General features: G+C 34.3%; 1 protein-coding gene across 2 annotated transcripts in view; it reads right to left on the reverse strand.

The window, feature by feature from the left end:
• LOC144973153 (uncharacterized) overlaps nt 1–17,161 on the reverse strand; it is an 18,409-nt gene continuing 1,248 nt past the window's right edge. Inside the window, exons 2-6 of one of the 2 annotated variants that reach the window (XM_078915268.1) lie at nt 15,116–15,297; nt 14,498–14,524; nt 8,005–8,052; nt 2,567–2,677; nt 408–636 (exon numbers count right to left, since the gene is read on the reverse strand). In XM_078915268.1, coding sequence (XP_078771394.1) covers nt 523–636; nt 2,567–2,677; nt 8,005–8,052; nt 14,498–14,524; nt 15,116–15,253 — 438 coding nt within the window. In that variant the 5' untranslated portion in view covers nt 15,254–15,297 and the 3' untranslated portion in view covers nt 408–522. Of the gene's footprint in view, nt 637–2,566; nt 2,678–8,004; nt 8,053–14,497; nt 14,525–15,115; nt 15,298–17,161 lie in introns of both variants that reach the window. The other variant, XM_078915269.1, reaches the window with a different exon arrangement.

Consider the following 17,161-nt stretch of genomic DNA (forward strand, 5'->3'; position numbering starts at 1 on the left):
TTGGGAGATGTTAAAAAAAAGTTGAACATTATATTTCAATATTTTACAAAATTTATTATATTGACTGTAAACTTTTACAGAAGATTGGCTTGGCACTTAATGCACTCACAAAACTTTTCCTTGGATTTCTCTGTGGAGCAACCTTTTTTCACCCAGAAATTAACAAGGAATATTTTAAGAAAGAATTTAGTGTTACAGACAGGCACTGTAGAAAGTCTTCTGGGATAAGGCCACCCTTTTCTGGGCTCCTTCTTGAGGACTTATTTATCAAATTGGAACACAATGGTTTTTTCCCTTGAAAATTCGACATAAAGATATGGTCTGTGCTAAAATGTCGCTACTACACATATATATTTTCCATTGTATCAACAAAAAAAAAAAAAATTAACGACATTAAACTTGGTAAACTAATTATATGCCAAATGAAAACAATACAGTGTGTATTCTATGAGCAATGGCAATAAAACTGATAAATGATTGGAGCTTAGTTACAAATTAATGCGGAAATAAAGGATTAAAGCTCTATTGGAATAAAAGAACGTCTGTGAAAATTGATTCCAGTATGATGCAGAATCCAACAAAATAAAGAAACCACGTTTTGCCTTTGGGGAGATCTCCATTCCGAGCAAAAAATATCTGTTAAAAGAGGAAAGCAAGTAAATTTATAAACATAATATTTAGCACCATGACCGATACATTATACATTGTTAATACTTAATTCCCTCCCAACGCAAATAATAGTGAAATAGTCTATTGATCTGAAACATTACAATTACACAGATTTACATTTCTTGCATTAGCTAACTGACAACACTATAAACTGCCTGTCACAACATTTATTCAAATGCAACCCACACATATTATGTCACAAGTTTGTTTTTAAAGGTTTATGCATTTGGGACACTTTTAGGTCATTTCGGTGCTAGTAAAAAGGAAGAAGATAGGATGGAAAAAAAAATAATCTAGATTTACAATTAAAGCACCCGAGAAAAGGTAAGACAAAGGGGACTGGCTCAAATAGGGAACAGATGTAGATTCCAAAAGCAAACTATCAATGAGCTTTGATATCATCTAAAAGGCCCATCTAGATACAAGCACGCAATCTCATCAAGAGAAACACTCAAATGCTAACAAAACATGATATTCAAAACAAAAAATATTACAGTACATAAAGGAGAGATGATTTACAAGGAAAAAAAATAACTCTCAAAACTAATACTCCACATTTGACCGTCTCCCTCTCAGCCAAATACTCTTGCCAGGGCCAGGACAATCCAAAGTAATCTCATTCCTAGACAAAGACAGAAAGATAACTTGGAAAACAGATAAAAGGAGATATAAAACACTCAAGTGACCTCCTGCCAAACATGGAAGGTCAGAAGACCCAATCAAGTTATGTTGGAGTGAATTTGACACTGGGAATTATATAAAATAAATAGTCCAGGGCTATAAGGCCCACGTGACCAGAGTTTATCCAGGTCTCTTTAGCCTGAAACGGACAATAGCAATTGTTTGCTATCCTTTGGATAGGACGGTAGTCTATTGCTGCCAGATCCAATATACCCATCTACCCAAATACTCCTGTGTGATCAGGGGTTAGAAAAAAATCTATGTCCCCTTGCTTGTGAAGCGAGTTTCCTACCAACTGAGCTATCAAGACCCCCCAGAAATCTTATTTTAGCTCAAATTAATTTATAATATTTGAGATAAAAAATTATATTATTAAGAGTGAATGGAGTTTCTTGAACTGAAAAAAAAAACAACTACGATCACATAAATTGGACAGTTTAACTTTAAAACTAAACACAATTCTTTTAATCTGGTAATCTTGACTTGATAACAGATTTGACAACAAGCATGGACTGAATGGGATCCTGTAAAATTAAAACTGTTCAACAAATGACTTAATTCTAATTCAATGAAAGAATTGTTTGTTTTTGTTTGTTTTTAAGGGTTTTGCAGTGCTTGCCAAGCATTTAGTTCACATCAGCGCCAGTAAAAAGGAAGAAAATGGGATACTCAAAAAGTTCTAGAATTACAATTAAATCACCCAAGAAAAAGTAAGACAGTGGATTTTGTTCGAAAAGGGTACAAATGTAAATTCCAAGAGAATACCATCAGTGTAAGTCTGAGATCTAAAAGTCTCATCTTGACATCAGCACAGGCTCCAACTAAGAGGAGTACACTGAAATGTTTCTAGAATATATCCCAAACAGAAAACAACTAACAAAATATAAAAGAGAGATGGTTTACCAGGAAAAAAATTCATCTCCCAGAACTAATACTAAACATTTGACTGTTTCCCTCTCAGCTAAGGACCTCAGCAAGTTCCAGTACAAAACCAAGCAATCTCATTCCAAGGCAAAGACAGAAAGCAACTCGGAGAACAAACATAAGGGGATAGAAGACACAGCAAGTGACCTCCTGTCCAGCAAAGACATAATTGGACAAATTTGTGGTCATTAATTTATATAATGAGGGTGGCACTCTTAATTTGCTGAACAGGAAGAGCTTCATAATAACTGTAATGATAAATTTTAGCGGTCAGAATTAATTACTAACTTACCAAGCAGACCTCTACGACAGCGAAGCCAAGAAGACAAATTCCCAACATTAAATATGTCCCCCTGTTTGCTTCAGCATCGGCACCTCTATAAATTGACAAACACATTGTGATCTGAAAATGCAGGTGTTGAAAATTGTTATTTATAAATAAATAATAAATATATATATATATATATATATATATATATATATATATATATATATATATATATATATATATATATATATATATATATATATAATATATAATAACAAACTTGAGCTTTTGTACAGTGCAATATCCGCTAAACATGTTAGTGCTTCACAAAGGGTCATTGGCCAACAACAACACTTAACATATAGGATGATACAGGGTGTCTGTTAGGCAATATTACAATTTTTTCAGACGGAGACAATGCTTTTAATAGTAGGGGGAATTAGGCTAAAATCGTGCAAATTCGGGTTGAAAGCATGAAAATTTGCATACAGGTTGCTAAGACCCATAGAAAAAACATCTGATATAGAACCACTCTGGCAATCAATCATAACGTATCGGTTTAAGGCCTTAGATTTTACCTATTACAGCTATATTAAACAAGGGAAATAACTGCGTAAAAATATATATTTTCTTCATATTCATTGTATTCGGGAAAATTAGGCTAAAACCGTGCACATTGAGGTTGAAATCCTGAAAATTGGCATGTAGGTAGCTATGACCCGTATATAAATAACACCTGATATAGAACCACTCTGGCAATTTATCATAACAGTGCTTTTTTAGCACTTTTATTTTTTCCTATATAGCATTACTTATCCGAGGAAATAACCACGACAATACAATGTTCAGAAAAGTGAGTGGAGCAGGCACTTATGTTGGTAACAACAAGATATGAAGTGAGTAGAAAAGTGCCAGAAGACAATAGAGAATAAAAATTTTCGCGGCGGTGGTGGGGTTTGAACCTGCGACCTTATTGGTACGACAACTCCGCCTGGCAGGTGAGAGCGTGGCTCTACCGTGTGAGCTATCCACGAACACAAAAATATTCGTTTCAAACCCAAGTCATTTCTAGATCCCTCTCTCACCCACTTCTTGAGACCGCGGATTCGTTCGCACACCACCATCGCGAAGTAATTTTGACCAGCAGTTAAGCTTAATAGCCAATATTCTCAACACAAACATATAACATAGAAACGATTGAGACATTGAGTATGCTCCGGTGTATGGGGTGAATTTTTAATTCAGAAAAGTGAGTGGAGCAGGCACTTATGTTGGTAACAACAAGATATGAAGTGAGTAGAAAAGTGCCAGAAGACAATAGAGAATAAAAAAATTTTTCTCTATTGTCTTCTGGCACTTTTCTACTCACTTCATATCTTGTTGTTACCAACATAAGTGCCTGCTCCACTCACTTTTCTGAATTAAAAATTCACCCCATACACCGGAGCATACTCAATGTCTCAATCGTTTCTATGTTATATGTTTGTGTTGAGAATATTGGCTATTAAGCTTAACTGCTGGTCAAAATTACTTCGCGATGGTGTGTGTGCGAACGAATCCGCGGTCTCAAGAAGTGGGTGAGAGAGGGATCTAGAAATGACTTGGGTTTGAAACGAATATTTTTGTGTTCGTGGATAGCTCACACGGTAGAGCCACGCTCTCACCTGCCAGGCGGAGTTGTCGTACCAATAAGGTCGCAGGTTCAAACCCCACCACCGCCGCGAAAAATTTTTATTCTCTATTGTCTTCTGGCACTTTTCTACTCACTTCATATCTTGTTGTTACCAACATAAGTGCCTGCTCCACTCACTTTTCTGAATTAAAAATTCACCCCATACACCGGAGCATACTCAATGTCTCAATCGTTTCTATGTTATATGTTTGTGTTGAGAATATTGACTATTAAGCTTAACTGCTGGTCAAAATTACTTCGCGATGGTGGTGTGCGAACGAATCCGCGGTCTCAAGAAGTGGGTGAGAGAGGGATCTAGAAATGACTTGGGTTTGAAACGAATATTTTTGTGTTCGTGGATAGCTCACACGGTAGAGCCACGCTCTCACCTGCCAGGCGGAGTTGTCGTACCAATAAGGTCGCAGGTTCAAACCCCACCACCGCCGCGAAAAAAATTTTTATTCTCTATTGTCTTCTGGCACTTTTCTACTCACTTCATATCTTGTTGTTACCAACATAAGTGCCTGCTCCACTCACTTTTCTGAATTAAAAATTCACCCCATACACCGGAGCATACTCAATGTCTCAATCGTTTCTATGTTATATGTTTGTGTTGAGAATATTGGCTATTAAGCTTAACTGCTGGTCAAAATTACTTCGCGATGGTGGTGTGCGAACGAATCCGCGGTCTCAAGAAGTGGGTGAGAGAGGGATCTAGAAATGACTTGGGTTTGAAACGAATATTTTTGTGTTCGTGGATAGCTCACACGGTAGAGCCACGCTCTCACCTGCCAGGCGGAGTTGTCGTACCAATAAGGTCGCAGGTTCAAACCCCACCACCGCCGCGAAAAATTTTTATTCTCTATTGTCTTCTGGCACTTTTCTACTCACTTCATATCTTGTTGTTACCAACATAAGTGCCTGCTCCACTCACTTTTCTGAATTAAAAATTCACCCCATACACCGGAGCATACTCAATGTCTCAATCGTTTCTATGTTATATGTTTGTGTTGAGAATATTGGCTATTAAGCTTAACTGCTGGTCAAAATTACTTCGCGATGGTGGTGTGCGAACGAATCCGCGGTCTCAAGAAGTGGGTGAGAGAGGGATCTAGAAATGACTTGGGTTTGAAACGAATATTTTTGTGTTCGTGGATAGCTCACACGGTAGAGCCACGCTCTCACCTGCCAGGCGGAGTTGTCGTACCAATAAGGTCGCAGGTTCAAACCCACCACCGCCGCGAAAAATTTTTATTCTCTATTGTCTTCTGGCACTTTTCTACTCACTTCATATCTTGTTGTTGACAATACAATGTGCGTTCTAAAACTTTAAATACACCGGTAACCATTTAGGGTAGCTAACTGATGGTTATTTCGTGTTGTAACTAGTCGATAAAAGCGGGAGAGGGGGAGAGGGAGAGACGGAGATAGATAGATAGATAGATAGATAGATAGAGAGAGAAAGAGAGATAGATAGATAGAGAGAGAGAGAGAGAGAGAGAGAGAGAGAGAGAGAGAGAGAGAGAGAGAGAGAGAGAGAATTTTACTCATTACTGTACTAACCTAACTAGTAGATGAAATACGGAGAGGGGGGAGAGGGAGTGAGAGAGAGAGAGAGAGAGAGAGAGAGAGAGAGAGAGAGAGAGAGAGAGAGAGAGAGAGAGAGAGAGAGAGAGAGAGAGAGAGAGAGAGAGAAAAAATTTTACTCATTACTGTACTGACCTAAGACCCCCCCCCCCAAACAAACACACACCCCGCATCTACACAAGTCCGTGCAAGGCAAACCGGACCTTAAACACTTGCATCAGGTGCCGATACATTCTCTCTTACATGAACATTTGATGAGTTTCTGGGACACTTTTGAAAATTCTGGAAATAAGCTCCACAGTGGTTCATGTCGATCGTCACATTTGTTGCAGGGTTCTCTTCTATAAAAGATATAATGTTAGCAAAAGCTCGACTTCTTTCAAGAACTGTGACATCATGATTATCATCAGCAGTGACATCTTTTAAAGCTTGTTTGCATGACAAATTTTATGGTATAGGGCGGTAGTGTGGCTCCTGAGCGACTAAATCTCCTCCGGCAATAAATGACAACATATCAGAATCTTTTATAGATAACGCTATTTCACGAATATTTTCTTCCATATCTGTTGTCATTACAGAATGGAGTACTCCCGATTCCATGTTTTTACAAAAAAGCACGTTTGTTTATTATTGCCAATCTCTAATTTTGAACGTTGTCTCATTATTCTCGTGGGTTGCGAAATATATTCATTCGGTGACTCCTCCAAGTCAAATGACGAAGTTTGGAATTCTTGTAGGGCAATTCTTTTAGATTTCTTTAATTCTAATCGCCTAATTTTGTTGGCATTAAATTTTACACGACAATACTTATGCCACTTAGCATCATTTTGTTTTAAGCTTTCAATAATCTCATTTCTTTCTGATGAATTAAAAAAATAGATGCATCCAACTTGTTTTCATCACAAACCAAAGAATTGAATTGTGTTAAATCTTCAAAAGGAGTTTCATAGCCTTGCCCTTTGTCATACCTCCTCCACTTAGAGGGACATTAGAAACGGTCTGTGTTATCTTGTTGTCATATCAAACACTTGTCGCAGTCTCTGGGAGCAGTTCTTTTTACTATTGTACGTGTATCTGAAATCATGCAAACGCATTCCTTTTTTAGGCATATGCAATATTCTTTCATAACTCTCTGTCTCTTTCTTTCGTTCTTTCTGGTAAAGACCCATCATCAGCAGGAAAAATGTGTGCAGTATAAATAGAACAGTCTCCCATTGTCCCTTTGAGGTAAATAACGTAAAGTAAATAACTTGCCACAATACAGCATCATAGTGGTTGATGATGATGATAACGATGATAATTATAGCAATGTAAGTGGTATGCTGACTCTTTACTGTCATCAAGTTTGACCGAAACAGGTTTTAACTCACGTAAAATGATTATAGCAGTATTTTTGGAAAGAAAAGAAAACAGGAGGAGGGGAGAAGGAGCACTGTCCTTTGTCAACACCGGTTATCGGCGTTTATTGAGCTGTGTTCTGCTCGTCTGTTTTGTCTACTCCTCTGCTCGTCTTCCCGTCTGCCCGTCTGTTTTAGAGCAATTGATTATACTTATTAAATCAGATGCAGAAAAAAATCTTATATTATAGAATATTGCTCGCTAGACGTGAAATTGAATAATATTTACGATTAAATATTTTGTATGATTCGTGAATCGAAAGTAAAGAAAAAGGAAAACATCCGCTTCGACGCTAAAAATAGTCACCAATGGGAATCCAAAGGATGACGTAAAACAACCTTTGGTCGGCTTGCCTCGAATGTTTACACAATAAAAATGAAAGAAATTATTGTCGTCCATTTCAAAAATTTTTAATCTTAAAAACCTTGTATCTCAACTAATACTGATCTCTCAGAGTGGTTCTATATCATAAATTATAGGGTTTTTCATATTCTACAACATATGTAATTTTCATGCTTTCAACCACGTTTGCACAATTCCAGGGTTTTTTGGACCTAATTCCCCTTACTATAACGGCCAGGTACTCATTTTACACCTATCATCGTAATTTTTCTTATAGATCATTTTCCTAGAATAATAATAATAATTAAAAAAAAAATCAGAGAAAGAAAATAATCCACAAAACAAAACAACTAATAAAACAAAATAAAAAAAATATTTTTTTTCTTTTTTTAACTTAGGAAATAAAAAGTATATGATTAGCGCATTTTATCAAATAATCATAGTAGATATATAAAAAACTCACCATGATCATAACCACAACCAAAGACACATACAAGACCTGGATTAATCTCTGTAAGAAAATGGAAACCATCATGCACTCATTACAAATACAAAGATAAATGGAATATTTCTCAAATAATTTTGTTTCAATTAATTCAGTACTTTAACAAAAAAGTAATCATAATATGATATAATTACATACTACCTCCACCCCCCTTCTTTCTTTTTACAACGCAAAATGAAATTCGACCCATCATCTTAAAACAGTATTATAAAAGGATGTTACAGATGATTAAAATTGAATTGATAGTCAAATATATGAAATCTGTGTTAAGTCCTTATGTTTTATTGAGGAGAATGAATAAATTAAAGTGAGAAAAACTGAAATCTCACGTTTGTGGTAATTCAGAAAAAGTGTGGAGTGGGCACTTGTATTAATAATGATTAGAAATATAGGGTATGGAGAAGTGCCAGATGAAAACAGATATATATATACATATATATATATATATATATATATATATATATATATAATATATATATATATATATAGCGAGAGAGAGAGAGAGAGGAGAGAGAGAGAGAGAGAGAGAGAGAGAGAGAGAGAGAGAGAGAGAGAGAGAGAGAGAGAGAGAGAGAGAGAGAGAGAGATCAGTGAGCAATTGCACTAGCCACTGAGCCATCCTGCCACATGGACTGCTCTCTGATATCTCTCTCAGCCAGGTGGAGGGTGCCGTGGCAGTTGGATCCCAGGTTGGCAATATTTTTATTCTCTATTTTCATCTGTCACTTCTTCATACCCTATATTTCTCATCGTTTGTGATAATTATAGCATTAAAATCACGTCTTGGCATCTGGTGCACTCTGACATAATTCTAGTTTGAAACGATATGTCACATAAAGGAAGCTGGACTATCGGAGGTGAAATATAGTGAAAATTCACCAAAAGCTCTCTTGAAGAGGATAAAAAAATCTAATCAATTTTTTTTATTTCTAAATGTTAAACATGAAAATATTCTATCTCTCTTTATATGCGTTAGATTTAGTGAAAGAAATCATCGGCACCATACAAACAATGTATCATTGCAAAAACAATTTGAATAAACCATAAAGAGCATCCAAAAAAAAACAAACAATCTTGCTTTTTATATTTGTATTTAATTTGTTTTAATTGTACCTACACTATTTTCCATTATTTAAATGAGATAACTTCAATCTAGCGCTGACGAAAGCTTCCAAACGTCGATGGAAATCACCAAAAATAACTTTAAAACATTTAATTCAGCTGTAGTTAAAATAGTGAAAATATATACCACATAAGTTTTCTCGGCTATTTGAAATACGCTTCAACAGTCATGACGTCACTTCCCTCATAATGACGCATGATAACTTAGTAACTGGCTCTAAGCAATCGGAACAATCGCGGACGCCCTCCGACGAGCATAAAAGTGTATCCAGAGGAGAAAAACATTATAAGTATGATCATGTTTTGACTTTTATACATTCTGATCATATGACATATGAAAAGTTTCAGCTAGCATGAAGAATAAAAAGTACCGATTTTCTTTGTTTAGAACCATGCTGCTCACCGTTGCTGGGTGATGTGACATCAGACTATTGAATCCTATTATTATACTATTATGGTGAGCTGTTTGTGTTTTCTACAGTTTTGTAGCTTTTAACTGATAAATGTGACATATTCTTACATCTTAACTGACAGTCCTTGACAGGTAGAGAGAGAGCCATCCTTCTTTCCATATCTCCAAATTCATTGATATTTGGAAAAGAAAGGAACTACGGTGGGACTCATTTACTAAAGCCATATACACTTGGGGGAATATCAGTAATGATCTTATCAAATGAAACCAGAAACATATTACTATTTACCTTGGAAATGGTGAGTCTCATAATCTTAGTCAACTATTAATTAAGTATAATAATGTCCCTGAATATGCATAGACAATTCTAATTTAACATTTGATTCTAGACAGTGTTTATATCAGCAAATGTGAGAATAGATAATTCGCTTTCAAGAAGAGAAGCTAAAAAAGATTAAAGAGCAGAAAATAATTCACAAAGTGTACAGCAGAGAGTGTAATGCGTTAAGATCAAAGCAATCAATTATATATTCTAGTACTAAATATTAGGCAATACATTTGTTTTCATAATTTGCATTAGATAGTAGTGATTATCTAAAAGCTGTGAGAGGGACAATTGGGAACGTAATTGTCATGATTTGGAAACAGAGTATTAGATGCAGTTGCCTCTCATTAATCTGTATATAATGCCTGCCATTTTCCAGCAAATGATCATCAACAACAGATTAAGTTTTTTTAAAAAACAGAAAGAAAGGAAATAATCATTTAATATTATAAAATATTGTTGTAATTGTGCACTACGATATCATATACAAATTCAAGTAAATGTAATGCACAGTCAGCAAATCTTAAAAAAAAACAAACCCAACTCACAAAGCAAATCCCGCTTCCAGAAAACCAGCAACCTATGGAATAGTTCAGAGAACACTATCTTTTTTTCCTTCTTTTCTTATGCTTCTTATTTTTGAAAAGATAAAGATTAAGTAAAGGAGAATAGTTATAAGCTGTTGTTGAAAAATAAAGGAAAATATCAACCATCTTTTTTTATCAAAAGCTGTTATATGAAATTGGATTATAGAAATGCAAAATGTTTCAGCAAAAGTTTTAAAAAAATGTCAGTAATACATTTATGAATCGGTTTTCAATTCAATTCAATTCAATTCAAATATTTATTTATTGTCGGCATTTAAAAAATGTTTCATAGATATGTAGTCAGGCTAATAGAAGCCTTTGACCGAGACGTACATGTCTTGATAACATTAGATGTGATTTGTGAGTGCAATGGTAATTGAGTTTCATGAATGTGGAAGTAAAACTTTCTTTATATAAAAATAAGAATGAAAATTGATATGCATAGTATACTAATGGAAAGAGGACAATAAATACAGTATCAAATATGAAATGGAGATAAAATAATACGAGTTTAACCAGTTAACTCCCGCTCTCTGGAAAACATATAGTAAAAAATTTGGCCAGAAAACTCGTCCTTCAAATATTGATCAATTTAAACGACCCTCTTCTTGGCAAAAATTCTCAAACTTTCACAAAGGCCCAGGTTTGAGAGTTTTTACCAAGATGAAGGTCATTTAAATCAATCAATATTTGAAGGACGAGTTTTCTAGACAAATTAAAAAATAATAGTATTTCCAGAGTCCGGCAGTTTTTTTTCTTCTTTTTAAAATTTCATACAGCGCAATATCCACTAAACATGCTCAAAGCACTTTACAAAGGGTCCCTGACCACAAGCAACATGTAACAAGAAGAACGAAATATGACGTCTGTTAGGCGATATTACAAATTTTTTACGACAGAGACAACGCTGTTAACAGCCAGGTACTTATTTTAATCTGAGTATGATAAGAGAAGGTGAGTAAAGAGCCTTTTACAAGTTTTCAACTTTGCGCTGAGTGAAGCTCAGACCCAGGACCATGACGATCCGAAAGTGAGTGTCATACCACAAGACCACATAGCCGCACAGTTAACTTGCTAAAGATTGTCCATTAAATGGGTAGCTGGCAAATCAAAGGTAATTATGAGTCTTGACAAAGCAAATTCGGCGATTGATTCAGATTAAAGAACATAGTGGTTACATAAGAGATTAACTGATGAGTTGAACTAGATTTGTAGGGGCTCAAGGTAAAGAGAGATGTACCATGACTGAACTGCTTTCAGTTACCACAGTCGAAGCCAGTAATTGAAATGCTCCTCAATTGGAACAAAGATCTGAGAAAGTGTGTATGAAACAGTACCCGACAAAGCAAGAGAGAAAATACATGAAAAAAAACATCCCCCAAAAAAACAACCTTCCTCTATAAGGGATCAAACCTCAGACCTCCTGATACACACTTTTTTCAGATCTTTATTTTACACCAGTGCCTGCTCACTAATTTGTCACTTATTAATTGGAACATTACTTTAACCCAGCACTATAATATCTTCAGTTTTCACCAAGAGAGCAACTCTGGCTTCATTGACTTGCTTTTGAAATAGGGAGAACATCCAAATAACGAGTGATTTTACTTGTTATTCTGCAAACAATAAATGTTCTAACATGAAAATAATGAACTGCTTTTGGGTTGAAAAACTACCTTCCACATTCTCTATGTGTGATTAACAGGCTTAATAATTAATAATAATAATAATAATAATAATAATAATAATAATAATAATAATAATAATAATAATAATATATTAATAAAAATAATAATAATAATAATAATAATAATAATAATAATAATAATAATAATAATAATAATAATAATAATAATAATAATAATAATAATTATTATTATTATTGATATTAAATCAATTTCAGATCGTCTTTACAGACCAATCTACTATATAGAATGAAAGGCGTACATATAAAGTCATCTAAAGACTGTTTTAATTATAAAGTTATCACAAAAGAAAAGTTAAATGGCAGGGTGAATGATTTTAAAACAATTTTGCAGTAAAATCTACACATTGTGTGATTCCGAATACTCAAAGCACCTTTATGCTATATGATTGTGTTTTACCACTTCTGAACAAACGAGTTTGTCTTGTTTAATTGAATTTTTTGATATGTCATGCATTGCCCACATTGTCAACAACAATTAACTATATTATAAGAACACTAGAACAAAATGCAAGTCACCGTTCCAACGTCAGAAATGATCACCCTTCCAATAATGCGTAATTCACAAGCTTGCTAATTCAATTTCAATGCATAGCCTTTGAATTATGGCACAACGCAACTATCCACTTTCTGCATCCCTTCGCAGCCAATTAAGTAATGACACTACGAACACAGCAATAATAAATAAAGTATATGAAAGAAAATAAGACAACATTCCCTTTATTAATTTTTAAGGGGAAATGTTTCCTTCGTGTCTGTCTATCTTGGGAAAAGACAAAAACAACAACAAAAATCAGGTGCAGCGTAGCACTGCAAAGTGAGCAATGAGGGCTAAGTTTCTTGCTTAAAGGAAACAAAAAACGAAATGCCAAAAGTTGAGTCTGGGCATGGGTTTCCTGCATGGGATTGTAATCCTCTCTGTAATTTCGTTGTGTGAATTGTAGTACCTATTACAACTGTGACTTTTGGGGTTTGCTACAATATTTATTATATCTTTGATTTGTGTTAAAGTAGGGTTTAATTTTTGAAATTTTTGAGTATAAATGTTGTGTGTAAGTGCTCGTGATGATAATATAACTATTTTAAACAATTTGTCATAAATGAGTATGTCTTGTTTTTAAAAGCAATATTTTCTCTATCTAAAATATTTTTTGACTCCTCTCCCTTCAAATGTGAATAACTTGGGCGCTAATTAAAATAATTACAAAATTCAAACTACCTTTTGTAAAAAAATTGTGGCTTTATTCAAATATGAAATAATATGGGATTGGAATATTTCCAACATCCGACAGGTTTTGCCAGATCACCTCACATTTATGGATTACACAGACTGTCATAGGGAGGTTATAAATAACACATATATTCTCTTACGTTAACAAAAAAATTACAGTTTTTCATCATTTCAACAGCCTTACCAATAACCATTAAAAGAGTAAAAAAAAAAGAAAGCTTTTATTTATGAAACTTATAAATCAATTTAATTTATTGGCATATGTCTAAGGAAATGAGCAGTATAAATATTAAATGAACTTACTTAAAATAATATTTTGTATAAACATTGTTTCAAATTTAAAGGTTAACAATGGGATTCCAATCTGTTTAGTTTTGAAACAATATATTAACTACTGTTTAATTGGATAGATGCTTTTCTACTTAAACTGTTTGATTTTGGTTGTCCAAATAGGAGAGGAATTGTATATTATTTCACATTGGAAATTTGATGTGCTGAATAAAATAACAAGTGTCGATGTAATATTTTAAATATAACCACTCATTAGTGGCATTTTTGCAAAAATAAAGTAATTGGCTGAAAGTAAAATCTGCACAGGCCGATGTGAAGAAACAACATATTAAAATAATACAATCATTATACTACATGAATTAATGATGCATCAACTTTGCAGTTAGAATAAGCTGCCCGTAAAAGGACCTTTACCTTGATATAATAACATGATTTAAGTAGATTTTCAGTGATACAGAGTGAGTTTTTTATAAATCTCAAAACAAAAAGCATTAAGATGAAACCAATGTTCATCGATTTTAAACTGAATGGCTAGTATTTCACTTGTGTTCAAAAGTAAATCAAGCAAAGCAAAATTAAATATAACCTGATCTAGCATATTGTTTAGATTGTCACAATTATTATATGAGATACTTAAACAATTAAATGTAAACCAAGTAATTTGATAATGTTAAATGGAATGCTTTTATTGTAAGAATAATCAAATGGTGATTGTGACATTGTTAACAAGATGTTATCAGGTATAAAATAATAAATTAAAAAAAATCAAAAGACAAACCAGACGTCGAATATCAGCTATAAGACTCTGAAATAGTGGAGGGAATATTCTTTTTTAACAGTTTAACAGGTCAACATTTTTTATAAACTTAACTATCATTATGGAAACATGTAGTCTGTTTTCATATTACGAGAAGTGATGAAAAAATCCCCACAAAAAACCGATTCCAAAGTATTGTTTCTCATAAGGCAAGAGAATTTTCTCAAACTGGCATGATCTTTTAAGTTGACCATTTTGAATGTTTGGTTTAGGATCTTGAAATTTTTTGTGCAGAAGGAAAATCTTCCTTGGAACACAATAAAATATGTTACAACTCTGTTTCTCCTTCTAAACTCTGATCTGTCTATAGAATTCCTCTTGTAGCTACAATTGCATAAATCATATCTGACTTCAAACATTAGACACTCACGTTTTACGCAGTATATATTATAGTTTTCATCTGTGTTATTATATACGTTGACTGGTCCTCCATATAGGGTTTCTAAGTTACAATAAAAAGAACAGTGAATAATTTTACCAATATTTAAAATGTAACTAATCAATTATATTCAAAAACGAAACAAATAAAGAATATTGAAGGAATCAATTGGAACTTTGCATAATCATCATTTAACTTACAGAGTTAGGCGATTGAGAACTGTCATGATAAACAGCTTCTGCACTTGTTCCACCACCTGTAGAGTGGGATGGGGTTGGAGACTGGGGTGGTGGTGTGGGTCTGGAGGTGCTTAATAAACCTGTTTTGTCATCAGCCATTGTTATCCTACTTCAATTTCATTCACTGCCTTCAGAACGGCACTCTAAATTAAAAAAGAAACTTGATTAGTTCAAATCCGATTAATAATAAAGCCTTATGAAGACCTCTACATACATCAATAATGATATTCCATTTAAAGAAAAAGAAAATATTTCTCTTATAACGATCGCATTCTTATGATGAGCTCAACCTACTGGGTTTGCTATTGAAGTTTTCCTTCTTCAAGGGATGGATATTAAGTATGCATTTTAGTTTTGATGCTCGGGCATTGTTATACTTGTAATGAGAAAACTGGAATCTGTATCCAGTGAATGACTACAGATAAATCAATCTTTGACTAGCCTCTAATCTTAGAATCATCCTGCATTGCTGTTCCCACTTGAATCTTAGTCTTACATATATTCATTAAGTATTTAAGATTCAAACCAACAAAACTGACAACAGACAAATATTCATGGGTGGGGTAGTCAAGACTGGACGTTGTGAAGGAAATGACAGGCCTGTCAGTTTTGCAGGTTGTTTCAGCTTTAATTTTTATCAATTTGACGACAAAAAAAAAATGTTATAGAAATTGCTATTTGGACCCTCTTTTATTTGTGGAAATCATATCATTTTGTTTGGTAAAAATCAGACACAAATTACGACTTTGCTGATGAAAAATGACTTTGATGACAATTCTTGTAAACATAAAAAAAAAATTATGAATAATATATTATTTCCTTATTTGTGGGCCGATTTTGTCATTCATTGTATCAATTTTATTGTAATAATAAGACAGGAACTTAAGTTATTTTTTCTGATGTGAAATTATTACTTTGACTGGAAGTGGTTGAAATGTGGTTTCTGAGAAGAATGCTCCTTATTCTGCAAATAAAAATAGAAATGGGGATGTCCTGAAAGAGCTGGGTGTATAAGAAAAGTAGTTAGCACAATATGTAAATGGCGGGCAAAATTCCAAGGTTATGTGATGAGAAGATCATAACGATGCAAAGGTTCTGCAGTCAGATTTAGACTCACTGATTCAGTGGTCAAACGCATGACAAATGAATTTCCATTCTGAAAAATGCTCTGTGATGTCAATCTCTACCAAGAAAAACACAGTGAGCTTTGATTACAAAATGTTGGGCCAAACACTTAAACATGTAAATAGTATACCGTACCTTGGAGTTCACCTAAATAACACCCTTTAGTGGGAATATCAATCATATTCGCCATATTGTGATAAAGGTCTATAAGACAGTAAATTTTATCAAGAGAAATCTTCACCAATGCCCCGAAAAGACAAAGGCATAGGCATATATTCAACTTGTGAGACCTATATTGGAGTATGCTTGTACTGCATGAGATCCCTACAAGATTAAAGACATAAAATCCATTGAAAACATTCAGAGAGCAGCTGCAAGATTTGCCACCAAGACGGAACTGGGGTGTATTTTACACACTAAGATGGCCAACACTCCAATCTCAGAGAGAATGCGTGCATACATCTATTTCACGAAACAATTAAAAGCAAACATTTAGCCATTTACATTCCAATCTACACTAGAAAAAAGTAGTCCTTCAAGCCATGAGGCCCATGGAGCTGGAGTTTTATCCTGGTTTCTATAGTGTAATAAAACAGACAGTAGCAATTGGTTACTATCCTTTGGACAGGATGCTAGTCTATCGCAAAGTACATTCTGCAAGATCTGACAGACCCAGCTATCCACCCTGCTGGGTGGACAGGGGGGTGGGGTCAGAAAAAATCTCGACTGCACCCGGGATCAATCTTATTCCCTTTGCGTGTGAAGTGAGTGCTTTGCTAACTGAGCTATCGGAACCCCCATCAATCTACATTAACAATTCAAAAAGCAGATACTCAACCACGCTTCATCACACTGACAAATTCCGCCAGCCATTCACAAGAA

This window comes from Berghia stephanieae, chromosome 5 (assembly GCF_034508935.2).
Source record: "Berghia stephanieae isolate SIO BIC M18660-M18661 chromosome 5, UCSD_Bste_1.3, whole genome shotgun sequence".
Classification (NCBI taxonomy): domain Eukaryota; kingdom Metazoa; phylum Mollusca; class Gastropoda; order Nudibranchia; family Aeolidiidae; genus Berghia; species Berghia stephanieae.